The following is a 17,734-nucleotide window of genomic DNA, read 5'->3' as shown; positions in this document are numbered from 1 at the left end:
AGCTTAACGAAGACGGAGAATCCACTGAGCACCGCAGCGGCCGGGAGTTTTCCAGCGCCTTCCGCGGACACCTCGTCACCCTGCGTGCAGCACAAGCGTGCGGCCACGCTCCTCTCACACGACGACAATACCCTCTAGTACTCGACGGTAGTGCTGATGTGCTCGGAGCACCCTATTTTCCTTTCATTCGAACTTGTCTGGGTTGCATTGCATTAGAATCCTTCAGCGGACTGCAGATTTTCTAGAAGGGTTGCAGCGCATTGCGTTGACATCATGGGAAGGCGTCTTTCATGAGCTGGTCGTAGCGAGGGGCAATTGGACGACGCGCGAGAGCCTCCTTGCTTTAGAGAGAAATTTATAGATCATGTGTGCCCAACAACCACAATGGGCATCTGCTGCGACATGGGGAAGACGATGCAACTTTCTGATAGCGCCATGCCCTCTCGCTTCGTCGCGGCCGCCGAGACGCCACCCGCGCGCGAGGATGAGCGCGCAGGCGCGGGCGAGCGGTGGAGTGGTGACACAGAGGTATGGAATCACCCAAGAACGACGCCGTCCACCAGGCGCGGCGGGGCCAGACATGGCGCGCGCGAGGCTTCGGCGTCCGACGTTAGACGCTGGGACATGGAGGCGCGAGGGACGAGGTGCGGTGCGGTCTCGGTGCTGGCGCGGTGGTGCGTGACGTGGAGAGCTGGGACACGGCGGCGGCGGGGCGGCCACGTACGGAGGCATGAGGCATGAGGGCAAGGCGGCGGTCCACCTCTCCGCAGATCGTCGTGTTCATATCATCATCTTCACAGCGGGTTGCGGTCGCACTTGGCGTCGAGCTGCAAGGTACGGCGCCCGCGCTCACGCTGGCCCTCCCGAGATCCAGCGGCAAGGCCTCATTGCGCCCCTGAGGGCTGCAGGCGCGGGCTCAGAACGGCAGCGCTGGGTTACACGGAGGAGGCTATGTGCACAGCGGCGCCTTATTCAGCGGTGTTTGATGTGGATCGCCCGGCTGCCCAGTGCTGGGCGCGTGTGTGCCTGCTGCAGGTGCAGCGGCGCGCGGCCGGGTCGGCTCAGGTACGGCGTGCGCTTGAAGCAGGGTCCGCTGGGAGGCATGTGGAAAAGCAGCGTCACGCGTGAAGGGCTGCCACGGCGCAGGGCGGTTGCGGAAGGGCCGCCAGGGACACTAGAGCGCGTCAACTCCACGCCGGCTGAGGCCAATCACGCGGCGGGCTAGGCGGTGGAGAGGGCGAACCCCCGGCCTGTGCGGGCGGCTACGGAGCAGCATGCACCACGGCGCTCCTCGATCGATGGCTGCCGGCGCAGCGCAGCGTCATCTGGCAGCCCGCAGCCCGCTCCTCTGCGTGCGGCGGCGGGCAGGCTGGCATGGCACCTCCAGCCTCCAGCCTCCCTGGTGATCGGCCGCGCCAGGGGCCGCTGCGGGTCAGGGCGGCGGGAGCGGTGATCCAGCAGCGTCGTCCAGTCCACGCTGCCCAGGGGAGCCAGAGGCCGGTGCCGTAGCCCGCGTGGGTCCAGATCAGGGCGCGTCTCGTCTCGTCGGAGGCGCTCTCCGGGCGAGGCACCGAGCCAGCGCCAGCGCATCGCCTCCAGCGCCGCCCGCCGCCCGCAGGCACCGCGCAGCACAGCGCTGCTGCACCAGGGCGTCAGCACGCCGCGGGCCTGGCCAGCTGCGCGATAACCGGCCGCGGTCGGATGACTGGCTGCGCTGGGCTGACGGCGCGCGCTTCTCATGCAGCGCGGATTATTCTTAGCAGACATGCGTCGCTGTCTCTGTCGGCTCCGAGCAACCAATCCGTGCGTTGCGCGCCCAGGGCCTCCCTACTCAAGTCCTGTCCCCCGTGCTCCCCAGCGGCCCGCAGCTCTGTAACCAGCGAACCGAGTCCGCCAGCTCGACCTCGCCTCTGCAGTCGCCCTAATCCCTCCCTTCCCTCCTCGTCCGCTGCCCACCCGCCGGCCCACGCCTCCACGCTCGCTTGCCTCCGTCCATGCCTTGCCTTCAGCTTCTGTCTCTAACGTTCTAACCACCGTCGTTCGTTCCCATCTCGCCCTCCACGCCCTCGCGCGCCCCCAGCAGAGTCCCTCCAGCCCGCCTGGTTCCCAGCGCGCTGCGCTCGAGCGCCCGCTCCAACCACCACCGTCACGCGTCGCCATGGACCGCTACCCGCCAACAATGCCGCCCTATGCGAATGCGCAGCAGCCGGGCGACGCGGCCGCCTCGCACCCGCCCAACCCGCATCCGCACACCCTGCTTAAAGTATCCTCCGAACCAAACGTCCGGCTTCACCAACCGCCTGTTCACCCTGTCTGCCAGGAAGTCAAGCCGCGCCTCACGAAAGAGCAACATGACATCCTCGAAGCCCATTTCCAGCAGCAGCACAAGCCGAGCACCACCACGAAAAAGGGTTTCGCCGAGTCGCTCGGCGTGCCTCTCGAGAAAATCAACGTACGCGCCCTGACCCCGCGAGCGCACCGCCCTCCATTGCTGACAGGAGCACGCAGAATTGGTTCCAAAACCGCCGGGCGAAGGTCAAGCAGGACATGAAGAAGCAAATGGCACAATACACCATGCAGGTGCCGGTGCAGCAGCACCCGCCGCAACAGCAACAGTCACAGCAGCAGCCCCAGATGCCGCAGCAACAAATACCCATGCATACGCAGATGCAGCCCCCTCCTCAAAACGCGCCGCAGTCGCAACCGCAAAGGCCCGAATTTTCGTACGGACCGCCGGATATGAGTTCGTCGTCGTTGCCGGGGAATGGTTTCGCAGTGCAACAGGCCCCAGAAATGATGGCCCCACAAATGCCCCCTCAAGACTACAGCTCTGGCCACGGCCACGTCCTGTCCTCAATTGCCGAATCCTCCCAGCCTGGTTCTTACGACGCCGTCATCCAATCGCTGGTCAATGCGGGCTACCCGGTGCCCCCCAACCCATTCGCTTCGTTCGATGGCTCCAGTGTTCCTCATTCCATGGGCGGCGACTCGCACTTCGGATTCGCCGACTTCCCAGGCTCGGACCCCTTTGGAGACGGACTGGGCGATTTTGGAGCCGACCATTTCGATTTCAACACCCTCGCATCCTCCGCCCCTGCGTCGTTTTCGGGCCACAATGCTCGTGCTGCTGCATCGTCGGAAACCTCGCCTTATTCCGCGGGCCAATCAATTCAGAACGGCGGCTCTTCCGCCGCATCTGTGCAGTCGGGTTGGATGGATGACGCAGCCAGGGTCAACCAGCGTGAAGATTCTCAGGAAGGCTCGATTAGCGGCAGCGTGCCTGGTCCAGGGGGCCAGTGGATGGCGAACCATTTCCAGCCGCAAGGGGTGTACCAACAGAGCAACACATCGAATCAGACTTTGATATCGACCGCAGCCGATCCGAGCGAGGCGTCCATGTACCAGTTCAGCCAGTCCGATTTCAACCCTCCCTTCACCTTTTCCGACGAGGCACTGCATCGCCGCGATTCCCCCGCCACAGCTCTCGCTCAGTCGATGGGCAACGTTGAGATTCAGGGCCAATCAAACGGCGATGCGGCATTTAGACAGCCCGACCAGCCATCGAGCATTGCTGCCAGGAGGCAGCGGCCCCGCCCCGCAGCTCTGGGCCAAGCAGCCCTTCGCAGTGCGTCGTACAGCGCGGGGATGCCTTCTTCGCCTGGGACGAATAACCACAACCTGAAAGCCGACCACACGCTTCGCAGGATCCGTTCGACTGGTCTGGTAAACGGTGGCCGCATCCAGAAGTCCAATGCTGGCTCCGCTCAACGCTCACCGATGCATTTCACCTTTGCTGACGCCGCCGTTTCGCCGAACTTTCCAGCTTCTACTTATGCCCCAAGCATCAGTGGCCCGCCAGTCTCAACCGGGTCGCTGGCGCCGCCTACTCCTCTCACGCCAAGCGAGCCTGGGCGCTTCCCGTCTTGGCAAAGCCCCGGTAATGTGCAGAGTAGCGTAACAAGCAACCAGGATACGCCCAGCCGTGCAGATGGCGCAGGTGTCTTGTATAGTATGGCTCCGACCTCTGCCGCTTTCTCCACCGCTTCGCCGCCCGAGACCCCACTCTCCCTTGCATCAATCTATGAGAATAGGCACCGCACAAGGATCAGCAACGGGTCCCACAGAGACACACCGCCGCAATCCGCACCGGCGCAGCAACAGAGTTTTCCTCGGTCGGCTTTCACTCCGCAGCAAACGTCCATGGCCGAAGAGCCACATCAGCTACCGCCGCAACTGCCGCCGCAGCCGCAGCAGCAGCCGCAACCTCAGCCCCACTTGCAATTGCAGCCACAGCAGCACCACCACCTGCACCACCATCAGTCAATGGAGAATACTCACAGTCAGCTGATGATGCACCAGCAAGCCCAGCGGCGGCCATCCCTTCCGGAAGGCGGCATGGTCCCGTACGACATGGCGGCCATGCAGTATGCCGTGCCCATGTTCAATGCAGACGGTGACTTGCAGATGGCCCCGGTGCAGTTTTCCCAAGACCAATCGATGAACTATGGAAAGCAATCGCAGCCGACAATGGCATTCCCGCCGGACATGGGCAACGGCCAGATGCAACACCACATGGGCATGCATCAACAGGGCTTTTATGTCCACCAGTATTCTCCTCCCGACGGCTCTTCTGGCCACGGAGGGCAGACCAGCTCGAGACGCCAAAGCGAGATGCAGCCGAAGAACTACATCTTTGCCAACCAGACGCCCGGTGACTTCAAAGCATAAGCTGCTGGAGTGAGGTGGACACGTTGTTACGTTTGTGCTTTTTCATATCTTACTCATGGCTGCATCTGTCGCGCACATTGTAACGTGATCCATGCGGGAAACGAATTCCTGCTTTGGTTGCCTGTTTATGGTACATCTCTGACTTGGCGCAAAAAGCTATTTCCTTTCGGGTTTCTGTTGATCTCGCTACATACCTGTTCAAACACTCAAAAGCGCCTCTTGGATATACCCCCGGCTTTTTCGATTTGGAGGCGAGCCGATCCGCGAGTTTTCCTATTGTTTCCCATCGTATCCATCTCCGCGTCGGCTCAGATCTATCCATCTCTCTACTTTCCGTCTGTTTTTGCTTCCCTCGTTTCCTTGAGTATTTGGAATCGCTTCTTGGTCTGGAACCCAGCGTTGGCGTTGGAGAGAATTCGACTACGGCTCACTATCCGAGACATTACCGGCAGAGACGCCCGCACACATACAAACCGCAGCTCTACAGCAAAGTTTTAATCTTAATACGCTCCTTTAATGCTCCAGATATTGGAGGAACACAACCGTACTATTTTTGGGCGACCTGTGGCGGCTGTTTCCATGTAAAAAGACGGCATTATCCGTTTGTCAGGGATCTGGAGATTTCCTTCATTTCTCTCTTGCTCTCTTCGGACTCACATGCTGACGGTCGTAGCACAGAGTCAGTGGCTTGCAGCTACGGGGTCAGGTGTGGGGAGCGAGGCTGAGAAAGGGATGACATAGCCCCAACCACGACCTGGTTTCCCCCGGCGTTAGTCTTCCAGTGCCGTCGCACCCTTAGGTGGGCGTGTTTCAGGCACATCTTTATCTCCACTTTCTTTGATTGCTTTTGAACAGGTGGTTCTTTTGACTCAGCTTGCTTTGGTCGTGCCGTTATTTGTTTTGGCACAGGTGCTAACTGGACTATGGATATCATCCTTTCTCTTGACATACCCAGCGTGCCATTCGTCGCTTCGGCATCACCGCGATTTGTTTCTCTCTTTTTGCCATAATGTCTCAAACTTATAATGTCTTGGATACCGGAAAGTAGCTTCCTCTACATGGATAGCCATGGCAGCTACGGCAAACAGCAGTAATAACACGAAGTAATAGCTTAGCAGAGCGGAGAAGAGTACAAAAAACCATATCAGTCTATAAGAATACTTTGTTTTCGCAGACCATCTTCTTTTCCTCGCACTTTCTTCCATGGAGACACCGCCCTTGGTGTCAAGCAGTACTCGATCATTGCCAGTGGCGGGGGATCTTGCGTTGCGGTTTGTCGGCCGTTTACATTGCCAACTGCTTGTATAGAAAGAAGCAAACTAGCTCGTGGATCTCATGTGCCTATCGCTTTGTCTGTGTAAACAGAATCGCAGCAGCGGAAATCGCGCGTAGCAAAAATTTCTCTCTCTACAAGTGGCGAAGCTGATTTTAGCGTGCAGCTTGCTAACTTTGCTGCTCATGCGCAGGGGAAAAAAAAAAAAAAAAAAACTAGAGACCGATGCCGAACGACCGTCTCTGCAGCCGCGTCTTCCTTGGCCCTTGTTGGGGGCCCTACTTTTCGGCCCGCCGACGCGGCTGAGTGCATACATTGCTACCCCGCTAATCTGGGAACCATCCGGCTACCTGACCATCCGTGTGCTACTGCCGAGATGGGGCGGAAATCAAGGTGACGATTTCTCTTGACCTCTTGTGCTCACGCCCGGATGAGAGGCTCGCCATCTTAAGTCCGAGAGCCTACATACTATTTTCTGCAAGTATGACACGAGCAACACAGCAAGCGGCGGAGAAAGCTCCCCACCTCCCCCGGGGCCTGGACCTGGGCAAAGAAACCAACCAACCAAACTCTTTCACCCATCGTCAGCAGCAATTCTTGTTTCCCTCTCTCTGCATCTCTCGCTGCACCGCCAATCAAAACGACGGTCAGCTCTTCCGGAAGTCCCGAGAGAAGGCGAAGAAGTTCAGACGCCCCCGACGAACCATTCGAACGGAGCGGTGCGGATGATGAGAGAGGATGCGGACCGGGAGAGAGCAAGTCAGGGATAGTAAGCAGGCGTCAGCGCGTCGAAAAACAGGCATCCGCCTCCCGGTCCTGTTTCTGCGCGCGCGCCACGCCCCTCCCCGGACGTCCAACCACCGACGTCGGATGCCACGAGCTGGCGGAAAGATATTCTCCGCGCGACAATCCATCTGCAACCCGCGGCCGGGGGGTGTGATGAGAAGGGGGGCGGAAGGAGCATCAGCAGCAGTTGCACAAAGCCTTGTCACAGGGCTGAGATCGGTCTGTCCCTCTCTCCCTTGGATGGGGCTGGGAGTTTGCTGGTTGGTTGGGGGTTTAATTTGGAAGTGGTGGTTGTGTGTTGTAGCGCAGTATGACATGCATATTGCACATGTGCTAACTGCGGACAGTACTGCACGCCGCGACGGGTAAAATGCTCGTTCAGTTTAGATGTTTTTTTCTCCTTTCTTGCCTGAACCTCGTCTTTCCTCCTGGATCTCGGTCCAGACTCATCGTCGTGGCTCTTGGCTCTCTAAGCCCCCACGGAGTCCGATCTCTGTCATGCTTGTTCCGAGGATCCTTCTTCCAGCACACGCGTGATCATGGCCGCTTTTGGCATGTCGTCGAAAGAAGGCGTTCCAGACTACTTTGCCCTTGCGGGGTCTTACCGGCGGTAGAATGGACGCACTACGTCTGTTTAGTCCCGGCAGGTGCCTTTCAGGTACGCTTGCCATGCCGGTACGTAGTAGTGCGCCAGACTTCCCACATCTGCTCCTTTCCCCCCAACACCCGTCGTCTGATCACGAAACGGAACGAGAAACAAAGCACAGCCCACAAGAGAGACGTCACCGACTACCAAACCTCGAACACCGTGCTTTTCCGCGATGCCATCAGCCCAACCATCATATTCACACACCTTGCCTCTCAACATTATTTCCTCCGATCTGAGTGTTTGGTCTCATCTCATTCATGCCAGCTTCCCGGGCACGAACGGGTGGCCGGCGCTCAAGCCACCGCAGACGGCCCAAGCCTGTCCGTTGACGTAGCTGGCCTCGTCGCTGGCGAGGAAGAGGGCGACGCGGGCGACTTCGTCGGCGACGGCACCGCGGCGCAGCGGGTTGAGCTGGCCGATCTTGCGCTCGGTGCCGCGGGCGCGCGCGGCGTCGTACATGGTCTTGGTCATGCCCGTCTCGATGACGCCCGGGCAGATGGCGTTGCAGCGGATCCCCGTGCCGGCCAGCTGGTAGGCGGCCGTCTGCATGATGGACACGACGGCCGCCTTGCTCGCGCTGTAGTCGGTCGCGCCGGCGTTGGAGCGCAGGCCCGCGACCGAGGCGGTGCCGATGATGGAGCCGGATGGATAGGGCTTTGCGGCCGAGGTGATGAGCATGGCTTTGGCGGCGTACTTGGTGGCGAGGAAGACGCTGGGGTAAAAGAGTGAGCGGCAATTGACTTGGATCAGAGCAGAGGGCAAAGCTAGCTGTGAGGCTCATCATGGCTTCATTTGCTTACCCAAGGGCATTTGTGCGCATCGCTTTCATAAAGTCATCGCCGGTGCAGTCGTAAAAGGGCTTGGTGCTGCCGACAATGCCAGCATTGGCAAACATGATGTCGAGGCGGCCGTGACGCCGCAAGGCCTCCTCGACGACGGATTTGACCGAGGCCTCGTCGCCGGCGTCGAAGCAGCGGATCTGGACGTCGACCTTTGGATAGAGTTGGTTGATCTCCCGCTTGTGCACGCTTAGGAATTCATCCTTGTAGTCGCACAGGTAGACTGCCGTTGCGCCGTTGCGGGCGAACTGGTGGGCCGATGCACGCCCAATGCCAGTCGGAGAGTTGACGCCTTGGTGCACGTCAGTCGATGCGACGTTGCTACATGTCGCGGTGCATACCCGTGATGATGACGACCTTGTCCGTTGCTCTCCTGCAGCGCCGTATCAGTGATCCGGGAGAGTCTGGGGCAGATCTGCAGGCTTGACGTACGGGCCGACCGAGTCCCCTGCTATTGTGGGGATCTTGGGAATGTTTTCAAACGTCCCAGGGTCTTCCCGCGGGCGAGAGAGCTGCTCGCTGAGCGCCTGCTGTTTCGTCTTGGGGGCGCTCGTCATGGTGGAGGGGTGGACGTGAGGAGCCAGGCCAATTGCACGCAGGAAGCAGATGCAGATGCAAAGTCACTGGGGCATGTGCTATGAAGAAGTTGAGGCGTGCCCCGCGGGGAGCTGTTAGGGGCGGCGGATGGCGTTGCGGGGAGAGCAGCAGCGGACCTCGGCACGCGAGTCAGGCGCCGAGGGCGAGCTCTGCCCGCTGTATCTCTTTCGCGACCCTCCCCTCGTTCCTGCATCAACTCTCCAACACCAGACCGCCTCGTCCTCCGCCTGCTGCACGGCGAGCATCCCGCTCCTTGAGGTCCTGACCGGCTCGCCGCCAGCTGCGCACCCGGCGTGTGGAGGCGCGCCCGAGCACCCGCTGCCGATCTCCCCGCTTGTGCCCAAGGGACCCGCAGAGCTGACGGCGCAGCTACAGTTGACTCGGTCAGATGGCGGGCTGCTTGGCTGCCGTCCGCTCACCGCGGCACAGTGGCCGTCGTCACTGGGTTGCATCCCACGCAGCAGCTGACCGGCGCGGCTGATGGCCCCCGCGTGCCCGCGAGCCCCCGTGCCTTGTGGGCGATGCGATTCTGCTGCTTGCTCTCTGACCGCCGGGGCGGCTGCACCGCTGGGCACCTGCCGCCAAGTCCCTTGCCTTGTCGTATTTGACTGATTAGCTGCCCTGCTCTTGCCAGCTCACTTCCAACTTGCGCCTTCCCTCTGCATGTTGGATGCTGGGCGCTGCGCTGTGTCCCCTTCTGACATCATCCCTGCCCCGAGCTAGGCCAGCTCCTACCCCAGCCGTGCTCCAAGCCACAGTACAAAAGCCGAAATCATGGCCAAATCCAACCTTCTGCTCTCCCGCCTCCTGCACTTCCGGACACACAAGCGGCGACTCCGGAACAGCCAATCGCCCTCCCAAGACCAGCAGTCTTCCGAGTACCAAGATCCGCAAGTCACTGCGCAGATTGCCCAACCAGGCAGCCCACGTGGAGCCATGGGAGACGTGCTCACCCCAACCCCGGACGACGCCCAGCCTCTTGCGCAACCTCCTGCAGGAGCTCAAGCCATCCAAGACACAGGCCCTGGTCTCAAGCTCCCAACCCACCCCAACACTCTCCTCTCTCCCGCCACCGCTCTCCGTCGCGACAGTCTCCAAGCTCCCTCCGGTTCCCACCATACTGACCAAGCCATGGCCGCACCCACAATCACCGTCGAGCATACCCCCAATGCCCGCCCGCTCGACAACTTCAGCGAGTTCCTGGCTACCAAAACCTGCTTCGCCTTCGTTCTAGACACTACGCTCTACGATCACCGCGCTGCCACTTCCTTGGCCACCGACGCCCTTCTGCAAGCCGTCGCTGATGCCCACAACGCACCATATGATGCCCTGAAGACCACCTACGCTGACCTTTGCTCCTCCAATCCGCCCCAGGCCCAAGAAACCTGGCCCGTCCACCAGAAGCAGCTCCTCCAGGATCTACTCGCTTCCATCCCTCACACCCTTACACCGCAACAGGCTTCGGCGCAGATCGATGACCTCTTCCGCCTCTACAAGAAGACAATGTATGCGCAGCTTCACCCGGCGCCGGGTGTACTGCCGCTGCTACGATCGCTACTCAAGCGGTCCGCGCGCATTGTGATCGCCGTCGACAGCGCCAACTCACAATGCACCAACGACATGGCCGCCTGGCTCATTGAGCATCTCTACCTCGACAACTTTGTCGACCGCATTGCCCTGCTCGAAGAGAACAGTGAAAACGCTAGTAATAGCAATAATGGCTTCGGCGATGTGCTCAAGCGCATTGATACTCGTCCCGACGAAACTGTCCTGTTCGCAGGCGCGCGACGCGACGGCCGCGGCGTCGCCGCCAGGGAGGGTGTGAGCCTGGTGGTCGTGGACGCAGACGTGGTAGCACAGCACCCTGAGGATGTGCGCGGAAGGGCAAGTGGCCAGAACAACTACGTCAGGCAGGCGGAGGATGGCGCGTGGGAAATCGGCGCGCTGATGGTGGCGAGGAACGCGGTCAGGATGACGCTGAATGAGAGGGACAGGAGTGTGGATTCGGCGAGGATGTGAGACGTGGCTTCTGTTTCCCTCTGTTTTCGACGCGGACGCGACAAAAGGAGAGGGGCAGTTGCTCAACAAAAAAATTGAATCGAGGGAGAGCGATTGCTGACGAGACGAAAGTGGGAAAGAGTGTGGGCGACCAATTTGCACCTATAACCTGCCACAAAGAGCGGGGCTGGAAAAGCACGGCGTCATTCTCCTCTTCTCCTCCCTTTGAATTTCCCCTCCCTTTTTGAATCTCATCTGACCGCTGGGCTGGATCATTTACTGGCGTTTTTCTGGCTCATCTCCCTCTTCCCTTCTTTCCTTCTGTTTTTTACGTTCCGCAGCCTGATCAGAGGAGATTCGTGGAAGGAGACATAGGCAAACTAGTGAGAGGACAGGAATTGTACGATACCACATCCATCTAATGAGGCTGCGAATAGGATGAAATGTATACGCGGGTTGTTTCTCCACGTCCTCTGGTCTCTTGCTGGTTTCTCGAAATGAGAATGGCAGTCTGCGTTCGTTTTTCTTCCTCCCCTCCTCTTTTTCCCTTCGCATCTCTTTTCCAAGTTCATTCATCCCATCCAAAAAAAAACCCCCCACCACCGTGTTCTCAGTTGCAACCTTATCACCTCGACTCTATAATCGCATCAGTAGTGATCTGCAACGGTGTACGCATCATTGCGCGGCCATCTCCGGACAGGGACGATACGGGTTGCCACTTTCGTCTCCTGCGCCGAGTCATGGTCGCCGCGGAACTGTTCCATTCTTGAAATCTTCGTCCGGGGCCTGCAAGCAAGGGTATGTAAAGTGGGGGGAGGGCGGCGGCGGCGGAGGCGGAGGCGGTGGCGGAGGCCGTGACGAAAGGGTTAGGGCTCGGATCGCACCTTTTTTTTTTCTTTTCGCCAGGCAGGTATCTACATACGTACGTATCAGAGAGAAGAGTGGGGCGAAGCGCAGCGAGACAGTTTGGGAAGGTAGGTAGTAGTCACTGGCGATTGTGAAGTTAATTGAAACGTTGTTGTAGCATTCGTACTCGTAAACATGAAGTATGGCTGGATATATAGTATGTACAGTTGAGAAAAGCCCTAGGGGTCAAGGCATTTTCGATGAGGATATGCGTGGTAAAAGATGTGTGTGCAGCTTCCAAATCGCAAAAAGAAAGCAATACAGCCGCGCCATGTGTGATAAGATGACGCACCGAAGCTCAATTTCGCTCGCCTCCAGATGTTTGGCACAGAGCCTTGATCATGACAACTATACCACAATTTTCTTATTTTCTTTTTTTCCTTTTTGTATTTGCTTTCTGTCCGCTTAACCGAACAGAGCGTCGCCCAGGCGGATGGACACGGTCTTGGTCTGGACGTAGTTGTCCAGAGCAGCCTCGCCGAGCTCGCGGCCGATACCCGACTCCTTGTAGCCGCCGAAGGGAAGCTGGTGGTGCAGCATGTTGTAGCAGTTGACCCAGACGGTGCCGGCGCGGAGCTGGTTGGAAACCTCGATGGCGGTGTTCAGGTTGGTGGTGTGGACCTATGACGCAAGAGATCGGCGGTCAGTGGGACATTCATATCTCGGGGGGCCCAGACGTTCGTCATAGGTGGGCGTTGGTGGGGCCGAAGGGCGGAGCAACGGTCATGGGGGAGCAGGTTGGGGAAGGATGAGAGTGGGAATGGGTGGGGTATGGGGAGGAGTATGGGGTGGGTGGTGTGAGGTGGTGTGACACGGAGAAGGCTAAAGGGACGTTGGTGAGAACTTACAGCTGCGGCCAGACCGTAAGTGGTGCTGTTGCCAATGCGGATAGCATCCTCCCTGGTCTTGAACTTGGCAATGGCGCAGACGGGGCCGAAGATCTCCTCCTGCATGATCTTCATGTCCTCAGTGACATTGGAGAAGATGGTGGGCTCAATGAAGTAACCCTTGTCACCCTTGCGCTTGCCACCAGTCTCGCAAGTGGCGCCGGAGCTCTTTCCGTGCTCAATGTAGCTCATGATGCGGTCGAACTGGAGCTGAGAGACCTGGGGACCCTGGAAGGTGCCCTGGTCGAAGGGGTCGCCAACGACGTTCTGAAGAGCGCGCTCCTTGAAGCGGGCCAGGAACTTGTCGTAGATGCTCTCCTGGACATAGATGCGGGAACCGGCGCAGCAGCACTGGCCGTGGTTGAAGAAGATACCAAAGTTGACCCAGGAGATCGCGTTGTCGATATCGGCGTCCTCGAAGACGATGTTGGGCGACTTGCCACCGAGCTCGAGGGTGACCTTCTTCAGGTTGGAGCCAGCAGCAGACTTCAGGATCTGACGGCCAATGACAGTCGAACCAGTGAAGGCGATCTTGTCAATGTCCATGTGCGAGGCAATTGCCTGGCCGGCGATCTTGCCGAAACCAGAGATGACGTTGATGACACCCGGAGGGAAGCCAGCCTCCTTGATCAGCCTGGCGGCGACCAGCGCAGAGAGAGGGGTCTGCTCGGCAGTCTTGATGACGACGGTGTTACCGGTGGCGATGGCAGGGCCGATCTTCCATGCCCACATGAGCAGGGGGAAGTTCCAGGGAATGATCTGACCGCAAACACCAATCTGCATGACTGTGTTAGTAACGGTTTGCGCGGACTGGACACGCGGCGAGGACTTACGGGCTCCTTCTTGATGTACGAGAAAGTCTCGAGGTTGGTCTCGCAGACCTTGCCGTGGATCTTGTCTGCCCAGCCACCATAGTACCTCAGGGTTGCGGCGCAGTTGCCAACGTCGGCCTTGGCCATGGTAATGGACTTGCCGTTGTCGAGCGACTCGACAGCAGCGAGCAGGTCGGTGTTCTCCTCGAACTTGATGGCGAGGTTCGTGAGCAGCTTGCCGCGGTCCTGAGGAGTGACCTTCCTCCACTCGCCCTCGAAAGCCTTGCGGGCCGCAGCGACGGCAATATCGACATCCTTCTCGGTGGCCTCGTGAACGGAGCAGATGACCTCTTCGGTGGCGGGGTTGATGACCTCGAAGGTCTTGCCGTCGACGCCGGCAACGAACTCGTTGTTGATGAAGCTGGGAGAAGTCAGCTCGGGGTCAGACATGGCGCAGTCGGCGGGACTTACAGGCCGGTCGGCTGCTCGTACTTGCCGGAGTGCGGCGTGTGGAGAGTGGTGGAAGTCATGGTGGGAGGTGTGAGGAAGAGTGAAGCGGAAATGGGTATCAATGGAGAGGAGAGAGTGAAGATAGTGGATGAAGCTCAGCGGCTGCGGGGACGGCCAGGCTTAAGTACTACGGCAGCGTCTGGCGCACGCCAATGCAGTAATATCCCGACAAGACCCCGCACCCCGGTCAACCGTCGTCGAGGGCGGCGGTGGAGCTAGCCGCAAGGAGCAGTGTGCTGTCTCGGTCGTGAGGAATCGTGGAGGGGCCCCTCGCGCGCGGGCTGTTTTACCCCGCCTACAACGCCGCTGTCCAACCACACGCGCTCCACGCCCCGGTGATTCGCCCTCAGCCATTCAGCTTGCCACCCAGCACTCCCCACTCTGGTGGGCTCCAGCTGCCGGGGCGAGCAGCGCGCGCACAAAGCTCGCCCGGTGACGACAGAGCCGATAAGAGCGGAACCGTACCGTCCACGACTCGCGGGGCCGCCGTGCGGAGCCCCACGGCCGACCCCTACCAGTCGGCTTCCTTTCGAGCGAGGCGCCGGCGCTGCGGCGGCCGGCGCTCAGCGGAACTAAGGCCAAGGCAGCCCATGCGGCGCTCGTCGTGCGGCGCCGCGCAGTCGCGTGGCAGCGTGCCCAACAGTCTAAAGCTGGGGAACCGCGCGTGCGGATGCGGCACCGCACTGGTGGAGGCTCGGCTGGCCATGGCTCAGCGCCGGCCCACGCCTGGCCGAGGCTTTGGCCAGCGCTAAGAGGCCTCGTTCCCGTTTCTCCGCACAAATCCGCAGCCGCCCTGCCAGACGTCAACCACCCCACAGCCCCCGGACCCCTTGCCCCACGCCCCCAGCCGGCGCGCCTCAACAACTGCACTGCCAAATTCACCATGGCTGGATCAGCGGACGCGCTCACCCGAGACGCGCCAGCCTCATCACTGCCCACTGCTTTGGGTTCGGATCTCATGCTAGTGCCGTGATCATCACTGTTCGCTATTATAAGCTTCTATCAATTGCTTGGTCTTGGCCCTGCCAGATCTCGCCTGGCCCGACCCGCGCACAGCAGCCAGCAACTGCTCGAAAGAAGAACGCCGCGAGCCCTGAAGAGAGAGCAGTTTGTCCGTCGAGAGCCCGTCCGCAATTCTGTTTTAATACAGTCCGAAGAAACGAGTGCCGCCACATGGCAAGGCACGTGGATACCCCTGGTACCAAAGCTCCAGACCCTCCCTGACTCGTATCGCAATTTAGGATCGCCCAGCATGCACGTGGTGCTTGTGATTCCCGTTTACTGAACAAGTTTGTCAGCCACCCTGCCAAGCCCTTCCGCCAAGCCAAGGATCAGCACTCACCATAACCTCATCCTCCATCTGGTCTCCGCCGTTGCCAGCCGCCTGCACAGCGGCTCCGTTGGTCGCCATGGCAGTGTCACCGTCCGCACCTGCATTGTTGCCGCTGTCAAAGTAGTCCTGCATCTCAGCATCGAGCTCCTCGGCCGTCTTCGGCTTCGGGCGGTTGACGCTCTTGCCACGCTTCTTCTTGCCTGCCGCCGCCTTGCCAGCGGCCGCGGCAGCCTTGGTCTGGGTAGCCGGCTTCGGCTGAGCCTTCGCAGCATTCTTGGGTTGCCTGTTTTATCGTTAGTACCGCCTTCGCCATCACATACAACCTCAACTTACTGGACGCGATCGCCAAGCGCCTTGGCCGGGGCAGGAGGAGGAACATCAGAGGCACCGAGAATGACCTCAACCTGACCAGTATTAGCGCTCCCCTACGTTCAAGAGGATACCGAGACCCTTACCCTCATCGGCCTGTTGTCAACCTTCAGGCCATTGTGGGCCGCGGCGGCTTCGGTGGCAGCAGTCGACTTTGCGAAAATGACAGTAGCAACACCGCGGCTCTGGCCGTTGGGACCGTAGGTGAGCAGAACCTTCTTGACCGGTCCAACGCTCTTCGCAAAGTACTCCTATAAGAGAGCAGGGGATTAGTCGAGTTATTGAATACGCGCATTTTCGAATTCCATGACGATCCTAGGCGCGGCAAACGGAAAGTGGCTGGTCGATGAAAAGTCCAGAAACCAAGTAACGACTATAGCAAGACGAGCAGCATCAGTTCAGCGAGCCAGCAGTGAACATTAGTAGTGGGACTTTCGTCCGTGTCCACTCCGATGGTCCAGTACAGAAGGTAGGTGTCGCCAAACGGACAAACGGAGATCCACAGTCAGGTGCCGTATTATCCTCAGCGATCCGGGTTGGGCAATTACAGCTCTACGCTGTTTCCAGTGCATGCCGAAAAGGCACGATATAGTCCTCTTCTTCTCCACAAGCCCAACTCGCTAGATGTGTCCATACGCGCATCTTTCAACAGTCGCGGACATGGTGCCATGGTCTGAAGGGAACACCAATAGCACACCAAAGCGGAAGAACCGGAAGGATCCAGAAATAACGGCCCGTCCCAGGTCTTCGTATACTTGAATGACCATTTCCTCGCCGACTGAGGTATGGGACGATCTCCGGGCTTGTCGTGGTATGGTACTTAGGCCAGTCGATAGCTTTTCGAGTTGCTCAAGATGCTGTGCTGTACTGCTTCACTGCTGTGCTCGCTGACGCCAATGCTGCCACGACACGGTGTCTCAATCTCCGCATAGTACGAGTAAGAGATACCAGTGTAGGTAAATCTCAAAACCATCACTCTGATGTCCGCGCCGCGTTGAGCCAAGCTGCTTGCCAGGCAGTCTTGTAGCATCCAAACGCTTTGTCCGCGAGACGTACAACGTGCGATCAATCTCAGGCTCTGCGTCGAGCTCATAGAAGGACGAGCAAGAGCAAGCGGGAGATGCGCTTTGTTGGAGTGAGGTCGACCAGCGTATCCTTGCATGTGTTTGGAGAATGCCAACGCGCCCCGGAAAGGTTCAAGAGGAAGTTTGCGAGAATCGTGCGTCTCAAAAGGAACGGCGAGAGAAGTCCAAGGCTAAGCGGCCTTCGCGCTCAACATACCTTAATCTGAGGCTCAGTCACATCGTGAGGCTGTGGCGTGTCAGCTGAGGCTCGGCAGGTCGGAGGAGTTGGAGAGCGTACCAAGTTGCTGACCAAGATCTTGCTGTCTCCATGAGCCTTGGAGGCAGGTCCAGTAGGGATGTTCGCCTTCGTGGCAGCCTTGGGAGCCTTGGTGTTCTTCTTGACGCCACCGACGGGAGCGGTGGCGGCAGCACCCTTGCCGCTAGCAGTACGGCGCGTAGCAGGGCGGGCGCGGGTGGCGCGCTTGTTGGCCTTGAGAATCTCGTCAAGGGACTGGTTGAGCTTGTCCGACATATTGGCTGAAGGATTGCTGGTGTTGCTCGGGTGTTCGTTTGGTGTGGGTGACGTAGGTAGTCGACCGGGTGCAAAGCGTCTCAGAGAAGTCGAGACTTTGGAGAGGCGCAGCAGAATTGAGAGCGGGTGAAGTCGCGTCGGCAGCGGCTACCTCACTTCAGTGGGGGTGTGCAGTGGAAAGCGCGTGGGTGTGCAGAGCCTGGGAGTCAGGCAAGATTGTCGCACGGAGTGAGGACGCGCGCAGGTCGGGGAGTGGCAGAAGAAAGAAGTCGGCGTCGATGGCGAACTGGAGTAAAAGTCGCGGTTGCAGGGGCGTGCAATTAGCTGGAGATGAAGCGACGTGGCTTTGGAAGTCGCGATGATGGGTGTTGTGGAGAGGGCGAAGCAGGAGGGAGCAGGCGCCGAAGGAATGCAGCCCGCCCTCGCGACGCGCTGGCAGCGCACGGGCCCC

At 59.3% G+C, this 17,734-nt stretch overlaps 5 protein-coding genes across 5 annotated transcripts; 2 read left to right on the top strand and 3 right to left on the bottom strand.

Annotated features, from left to right (window-relative positions):
- Positions 1-2,158: 2,158 nt before the first annotated feature.
- On the top strand, positions 2,159-4,728 carry SLS55_004685 (uncharacterized protein; the record flags this gene model as incomplete). The annotated part of the gene is made up of 2 exons (XM_066776141.1): positions 2,159-2,452; positions 2,509-4,728. The coding sequence occupies 2 exons, from the start codon at positions 2,159-2,161 to the stop codon at positions 4,726-4,728; spliced, it is 2,514 nt and encodes an 837-aa protein (XP_066634022.1).
- Positions 4,729-7,691: 2,963 nt separating this feature from the next.
- Positions 7,692-8,832, bottom strand: SLS55_004684 (uncharacterized protein; the record flags this gene model as incomplete). Its single annotated transcript, XM_066776140.1, has 4 exons — positions 7,692-8,148; positions 8,237-8,567; positions 8,617-8,648; positions 8,708-8,832. The coding sequence occupies 4 exons, from the start codon at positions 8,830-8,832 to the stop codon at positions 7,692-7,694; spliced, it is 945 nt and encodes a 314-aa protein (XP_066634021.1).
- An 814-nt stretch (positions 8,833-9,646) lies between these two features.
- Positions 9,647-10,891, top strand: SLS55_004683 (uncharacterized protein; the record flags this gene model as incomplete). The annotated part of the gene is made up of 1 exon (XM_066776139.1): positions 9,647-10,891. One exon carries the CDS (start codon positions 9,647-9,649, stop codon positions 10,889-10,891), a length of 1,245 nt encoding a protein of 414 aa, XP_066634020.1.
- A 1,290-nt stretch (positions 10,892-12,181) lies between these two features.
- On the bottom strand, positions 12,182-14,005 carry ALD5 (aldehyde dehydrogenase (NAD(P)(+)) ald5; the record flags this gene model as incomplete). The annotated part of the gene is made up of 4 exons (XM_066776138.1): positions 12,182-12,397; positions 12,625-13,440; positions 13,497-13,896; positions 13,947-14,005. The coding sequence occupies 4 exons, from the start codon at positions 14,003-14,005 to the stop codon at positions 12,182-12,184; spliced, it is 1,491 nt and encodes a 496-aa protein (XP_066634019.1).
- A 1,274-nt stretch (positions 14,006-15,279) lies between these two features.
- YRA1 (RNA-binding RNA annealing protein) lies at positions 15,280-17,283 on the bottom strand (the record flags this gene model as incomplete). The annotated part of the gene is made up of 5 exons (XM_066776137.1): positions 15,280-15,601; positions 15,652-15,722; positions 15,774-15,938; positions 16,969-16,998; positions 17,050-17,283. 5 exons carry the CDS (start codon positions 17,281-17,283, stop codon positions 15,280-15,282), a joined length of 822 nt encoding a protein of 273 aa, XP_066634018.1.
- Between the last annotated feature and the right edge of the window lie 451 nt (positions 17,284-17,734).

The sequence above is a fragment of the Diplodia seriata genome, assembly GCF_021436955.1.
Source record: "Diplodia seriata strain FDS-637 chromosome Unknown scaffold_4, whole genome shotgun sequence".
In the NCBI taxonomy this organism is placed as follows: Eukaryota; Fungi; Ascomycota; class Dothideomycetes; order Botryosphaeriales; family Botryosphaeriaceae; genus Diplodia; species Diplodia seriata.
This window is presented reverse-complemented; position numbering and strand designations above follow the sequence as displayed.